Source organism: Bubalus bubalis, chromosome 15, assembly GCF_019923935.1.
Source record: "Bubalus bubalis isolate 160015118507 breed Murrah chromosome 15, NDDB_SH_1, whole genome shotgun sequence".
NCBI classification, from domain to species: domain Eukaryota; kingdom Metazoa; phylum Chordata; class Mammalia; order Artiodactyla; family Bovidae; genus Bubalus; species Bubalus bubalis.
The window spans coordinates 50161615-50168681 of NC_059171.1; the positions used below are offsets into that span (position 1 = coordinate 50161615).

At 44.4% G+C, this 7067-nt stretch overlaps 1 protein-coding gene across 2 annotated transcripts in view; it reads right to left on the reverse strand.

The window, feature by feature from the left end:
* Positions 1-6352, reverse strand: part of PREX2 (phosphatidylinositol-3,4,5-trisphosphate dependent Rac exchange factor 2) — a 298802-nt gene extending 292450 nt beyond the window's left edge. The window contains exon 1 of one of the 2 annotated variants that reach the window (XM_006061194.4): positions 5899-6352. In XM_006061194.4, the coding sequence (XP_006061256.2) occupies positions 5899-6039 (141 nt within the window). In that variant the 5' untranslated portion in view covers positions 6040-6352. The remainder of the gene's footprint in view (positions 1-5898) is intronic. The other variant, XM_045162805.1, reaches the window with a different exon arrangement.
* Between the last annotated feature and the right edge of the window lie 715 nt (positions 6353-7067).

Genomic DNA, 7067 nt, shown 5'->3' on the forward strand with positions numbered 1-7067 from the left:
GGAGCCTGGCAGGCTACAGTCTATGGAGTTTCAAAGAGTAGGACACAACTGAGCACAAGAGATTCACATATAATAAGCCAAATCAGATAAGAAATACACAGTTGCTCAGTATAAACTATAAAGCACCATACTAACTCTGACTGTTGTTACATAGACTGCAACCTGTCACTGTCTTAAAGTCAAGATTACCATGGGAAGGACCAAACTGACCAAAGGGAAACACAGAGAAAGAGGAAGCAGAGACTCAGAGACACAGAAAAAGGGTAGAGGAGAATATAACAGACACACAAATCAGACACTCACCTTGACCAAAATCTATGGCTCTGTATAGCAATGAGAGATAGGACTCAGATTCTGGGGGCAAAGCCTGGACAGGTAACAAATTTCAGAATCTTTTGTTTATGAAAAGATATACAGCTGAACTCAAAGTCTGTGTCTTAATGTTCCAACAATGGAGAATAACTGTGCTTTCTGATTAGCCAGGTACAATCCCAGTGTACACCTGCTTCCCTGCATAATTATTACTAGCAGGCCCCTGCATCCTCGAAAGTGTCCCAGTTTAAATGAAAATTATATGATCACCCTGCCTCAACACCACCTGCCACAGTGAAACGTGTCGACACAATTTTCCAGGCCCAGTGCAAAATTCAAACGTGAGGCCTTTCATTCAAAAGGAAAGAAAAAAAAGTGCTATTAAGGGTACTGAAGGGTTTCCCTGGTGGCTCAGTGGTAAAGAATCCAGTTGCTAATGAAGGAGACTGGGGTTCATGCCTGGCCCCGTTAGATCCCACATGCCGTGGAGCAACTAAGCCTCTGGGCCACAACTACGGAGCCTGTGCTCAAGAGCCCAGAAGTCGCAACTACTGAAGCCTCCGTGCCCTAGAGCCCATGCTCTGCAACAAGAGAGGCCACCGCAGTGAGAAGCCCTCACACCACAACTGGAGAGTAGCTTCCACTCTCTGAAATTAGAGAAAAGCCCAAGCAGCAATGAACACCCATAAATAAATAAAGAAAACTTTGTTTAAAAAGTTGTATTAAAGTCTGAAGCTGTATTTTTTCTTTCGTGTATCTGTTCTGCTCACATCCCATCGTCCCACTGGACTTCACAGGCAAAGCACAACTTCCTAGATAAAATTAGTAAGAATTTCAATCATTGATGGCACAGCATCAAACTAAGCTTGAGGTCCTTCAGACTTGGCAGCCCTGTGTGACCGTATAAGACACACCCTTGAAATCGACCCTGGTCTGTCCTTTCTCCAGGAAACCAGTTACAACCTACTATTGTCCAGACTCTGGACATCAAACACTGGATATTAGGTCTATAAAAGCATTTTCTTTTAGAAAAGAAATGTTTTAGAGTATTCCTAATGAAGCCTAGAATTTCATTTCCCAAGCAAAACAAGAACAGAAGTTCAAACAAATTGTCACTCTCTACCATTTTACCTAAGACCTAAAAATAATCAATTCCAATAATATAATCTATCCAAGGACCCAAATGAAAATTTAGACTACAATGGATTTAAATAACAATGCTACAATGCCCTTAATACCTTGATACCTGATTTAAATAGTTGCACTTTTAAATGCAGATGCTACATTTTTTACTTAAAGCTTCTTGTTACATAACACATATGTGCCTGAGTGAAACTTAACTTCCACTATCTATACAGACCAAATGGAAAATAAAATCAGGAATTTAAGGATGATTGAGGAGATGTTCAAGCTGATTTTAGAAAAGGCAGAGGAACCAGAGATCAAATTGCCAACATCCGCTGGATCATCGAAAAAGCAAGAGAGTTCCAGAAAAACATCTATTTCTGCTTTATTGACTATGCCAAAGCCTTTGACTGTGTCACAATAAACTGTGGGAAATTCTGAAAGAGATGGGAATACCAGACCACCTGACCTGCCTCTTGAGAAACCTGTATGCAGGTCAGGAAGCAACAGTTAGAACTGGACATGGAACAGACTGGTTCCAAATAGGAAAAGGAGTACGTCAAGGCTGTATATTGTCACCCTGCTTATTTAACTTCTATGCAGAGTACATCATGAGAAACACTGGGCTGGAAGAAACACAAGCTGGATTCAAGATTGCCGGAAGAAATATCAATAACCTCAGATATGCAGATGACACCACCCTTATGGCAGAAAGCATAGAGGATCTAAAAAGCCTCTTGATGAAAGTGAAAGAGGAGAGTGAAAAAGTTGGCTTAAAGCTCAACATTCAGAAAACTAAGATCATGGCATCTGGTCCCATCACTTTATGGGAAATAGATGGGGACACAGTGGAAACAGTGTCAGACTTTATTTTTTTGGGCTCCAAAATCACTGCAGATGGTGACTGCAGCCATGAAATTAAAAGACACTTACTCCTTGGAAGGAAAGTTATGACCAACCTAGATAGCATATTCAAAAGCAGAGACATTACTTTGCCAACAAAGGTCCATCTAGTCAAGGCTATGGTTTTTCCAGTATTCATGTATGGATATGAGAGTTGGACTGTTAAGAAAGCTGAGTGCCAAAGAATTGATGCTTTTGAGCTGTGGTGTTGGGGAAGACTCTTGAGAGTCCCTTGGACTGCAAGGAGATCCAACCAGTCCATTCTAAAGGAGATCAGTCCTGGGTGTTCTTTGGAAGGAATGATGCTAAAGCTGAAACTCCAATACTTTGGCCACCTCATACAAAGAGCTGACTCACTGGAAAAGACTCTGATGCTGGGAGGGATTGGGGGCAGGAGGAGAAGGGGATGACAGAGGATGAGATGGCTGGATGGCATCACCGACTTGATAGACGTGAGTTTGAGTGAACTCCGGGAATTGGTGATGGACAGGGAGGCCTGGCGTGCTGCAATTCATGGGGTCGCAAAGAGTCGGACACGACTGAGCGACTGAACTGAACTGAACTGAACTGAGGAACTGTCCTTAAAAATGGGGCAGGAGGTTTAGAAGATAAATTCGCGAATTCATCCGTTCATTCGTGCAGTAAGCGTTTATTGAGTATTTACGATGTCACAAGTATTGCACGAAAGTCTAGGGAAACAGAAGTGAGTAAAATGTGGCCCTGTCCCCAAGAAGCTTGCATTCTAGAAGAATGAGACAAATCTAGTCAAATATCTGCCCAAGCTTGCTCTGGCTCCAAGGAACAACTGACTACAGAGAAGAGCGGGTACTGAACAGGGAGCACTCTAACCCGGGAAAGATGGAGAGATGGAGTCATGAAAGTTTTACTGAAGGAGATGAAGAGTCTTGAAAGCCTAGCAGGAAGCCAGCAGGTTGCTAAGGGTTAGGGAGGAGCAGAAGAAGAGGCCTGAAGCAACCCATGGGAAGAGGGTGCCATTCAAATGACTGCAGCAAGTTTCAAGGTCAGAGCCTTGTTCAGTCAAGAAGTGTGTGCCTGGGTGGCTACTGGAGAGAAGGTGCATATAGATCATACAGACTGAGAAAACCGGAGGATGAAAAAGGCAATGTTCACGGACTATCTGGGGGTGGGAAGAAGTGATGGGGGGAAGGTGGGGGAGGGGGGAGGTGCCCTCTCCTTAAAAGGCCAAAGGTGGGAAATAAGAAGAGAAACCATCTTATTAAAAAAAAAGTTTCCCTTCAGGCCATATGATCACTTGATCCAGAGAAATAACACAATTTGCTTGCTCCTTTAAGGCTGTGTAAGTAAAAATATGTTCTCAGGAAAACTAAAAATACGTTTTTCATCTCTGTAATAAAGATCAGAATTACCCTCACCCGTGCTGTTGGGCTGAAGTATTGAGAGAAATAAAATACAATGACTAATCTAACAAATATTTAAATTTGAATTGGGAATTCATTATCAAATTTTTGCAACAAATTTACCACTGCACTTATTTAATACTACATCTATTTAAAGGAAAAAAAAAAAAAAAAAACAAAACACTTCTTTTGTTTGTTTGTATTTCTGACCATTCCCTAAGGATGGATTCCTAGAACAGGAATTACCAGGCCAAAGGGTTTGAATATTTTTAAAGCTCTTGGTGTGTATCAGTTAGGATAAAATTAAAACTAGATTAGCTAATCAACTGAAAGTAACCATATAAAACAAATGACAAGTAAATGCTGCTACAAATAATATCCCCAAAAGAAAATCTAATGATCTATTATAGGTAGATCTTAAACTTTCAATGTTTATAAAACCAAAAGGAAGTCAGAGTAAACTTGTGTTTAGGCAGACTTTTGGGCCAATTAGTGTTGTTGTGTGTGTGAACATATACATGAAAATAGCAAATAAAGAAAAGGAAAAATGGAAGAGCTCATAATTTATAAATGAGATAAGAAGAATGAATCATAAAATGATCTACTAACAGTAAAATGCAATCTATTTTATACCTCCCATAATTTCTTACCTAACTCTACATAGAATTATATTATCATTTTAAGTAATCAGATGTTGTTAAGATTAGAGGAAAAACTGATATTTTAAATAAAAATCAACACATTGGTTTTTAAGGTAGGTTAGGTTAGCTATTTTTGTAAACTAGAAGTCTTTTGCTCAATACTATTACCCTATACCTCCAGAAAGAAGTTTCTAATGCATCTTGAAAAGTTACTCAGATTCTTCGAAAGTCAAAGAACTTGCTCGCCAACAAAGTTTCATGAAAGTCAAATCTGAAGCTATGAAAAATCAAATTTGCTTTAAAAACATTCTTTTTTGACATTGATGCATGGAAGTGTACAACAATCCTACTTACCACCAATTACCAGTATATTTGCAAATACCCACACTTTCCCAAAGAATGTGGCCCCTGGGGGCTCAAGTATATCGATATTAATTTGAGAAGTGAACCAGAAGCCAGTCAATGCGTCTCACCCCAAGAACTGAATTTGCACTATCAACGATTATCAGCAGATACTGTACCTCTCTCAGAACACTGCGCAGGAAGTTTGGCCTTTGCAGACCAAAGAGGAATGGAATAGGGTGGTGGGAAAAGGAGGTTAGAAGATTTGAGGGAGATTTTCGCAAAGGCTAAAGGTCCTCTGTGTCTGAATGATGCTCTCCTGCGCGTCTCGGTGGAGAGGAGCCAACCCTCAAATTCTGTCTCTGCAGCAGCGAACAGAAAAATATTCAGCTTCTGGGTGATGTCTAAAAAGTTTCTTTCACTGAGTTTTGCCCCTCCTGGCTTTAAAATGAATGAAACATTTTCAGAGCACACTTCCAATGAGTCAAGCTAAAACTCCGAAACAAAGTTCCTGCCAGTTTCAAGAAATCCTGAAGTCGCTGGATTTATTACACCGCTTCTCTGGGCTCAGTGCAAACAGGGGACCCAAGAGCTGAACCCACGGGGGTGGGGATTTAAACCCTGGGTTGGGGGGTGGAGGGAGGAGATAGGAGGACTAGGGTGGCGGTGAGCAGTTCCTGTGGCTTTAATATCCCACAGCTGCTGGAGATCACAACCCCGCTGCTCTCTGTGCGCCCTCCCGCCCCGCCCCCCCCCCAAAGATTATTATAACTAGAGACTTCACTGCCGTGTAACCTGAAAAATGAACTCAAGTTCCATAAGAATCAAGGATTAAAAACAAACAAAAACGAAATGTACATGAACGCAGAAGCTAGACTTGAATCACCTAGCCAAGAATCTTCAAACAAAATCCAAAATCCCCCCCGAGAGGAAGAGAAGGGGGGAAAAAAAAATCACAACGCACTCGAGCAGACCAGGGAGGGGGTAGAGATGAGAGAGGAGAAATGGATCAGCAGAGATTCCCCGAACAAGAACCTTCTCCCACGCGAGCTAACTTTTGGCCCTGGGGCGTCTGGAGGCATGCAGCATGCCCCCGCCGGGTGCCCCAGCGTGGGCGCGCACATTGGGGCGCCCGCGACGCCCGGACGGGTACCCAGGTGCCTACAGACAATGCCGCCCGCGCGCGCGCCGCTCACCGACACCAGGAACTCCAGCGTGCCCACGTAGTCGCGCTCGGTCTTCTGCAGCTCGCTGAGCACGCACACGCGCAGCCGGAGCTGCTTCTCCAGGTCCCGGGCGCTCTCGGCGCGCCCGTCCCCGCGACCCTCGTCGCTCATGGTGGGCGCCCGGCCGCGCGCCCGCCGGAGAAAGTGGCCGCCTCCACCGGGTCCGCTGTGGGACTGGCGACTTTACGTGCCGCGGAGAGGCGGGGGGCGCGGGGAGAAGGAGGGGGCGCCGGGCGCGGAAGGCCGGGGGAGCTAGACAGAGGCCGCTCCCGGGGGACCCGGGGACCTGCGCGCCGCGCCCCGCGCGGCTCTGGCCTCACACGGCCCGGGCTGGAGGGAAGGCGGCTCAGGCAGCCCTGGCGGTGACTTGGACATTAATCAAATGCTTTGTATCCATGTGACTCCGACCCTTTACCCTTCGCCAAATCTCAGGAAAAAGGAAGCACAACCCTGGGGAAGTGTGTTGCGTGCCAGCTAACTAAACACACACACACGCGCTCACACACACACACACACACACACACTCACACGCACAGTCAGCACTGGAGATGGAACTCATTGGAGATTCCCAAACCCAGGAGGACGGCTCCAAGACACAGCTCGAGGGTTTGCTCCCCTGACTCGCGCCTATTGTTTAGCGTTAATGTGTTTTGTACAAATCCTGAAAGCAAAGAAACAAGTCCCCACGATTACATAACTGGATGGGAACAAAAACAACCATGGTATTGACCCTCCCGTCTTTGAAAAGAAACACATTGATGGGGTTTTTATTCGGGCACAAAACAGGTTTGCTTTCAACCGCCCCGCCCCACCCCCCCAACCGAGACAGTTTCACCAGGCGGATACCCTCTTGCCTGCACTGGGGAAGTTAATTAGCATAATAAATGAAGACGCTATGGGAAAGTGACAGCCTGGCCCATACAATAAACTCCGGATACAATAAGTATCATCCTTGCACGGTACTGTTTTGGAGGGAGAGCTTTTTCATGTCTATAACTCTCTTTCAGCATGAGGAGAGAATGTAAATTCAACCAGAGGCAAGAATATTTGTGCCAGTTTTGTTTCTGAGTTGCTATGATTTATGACAGTGTCACTAATTGAAAAGATAAAGCTGTTACTGACTGCTCATCAAAAGATAT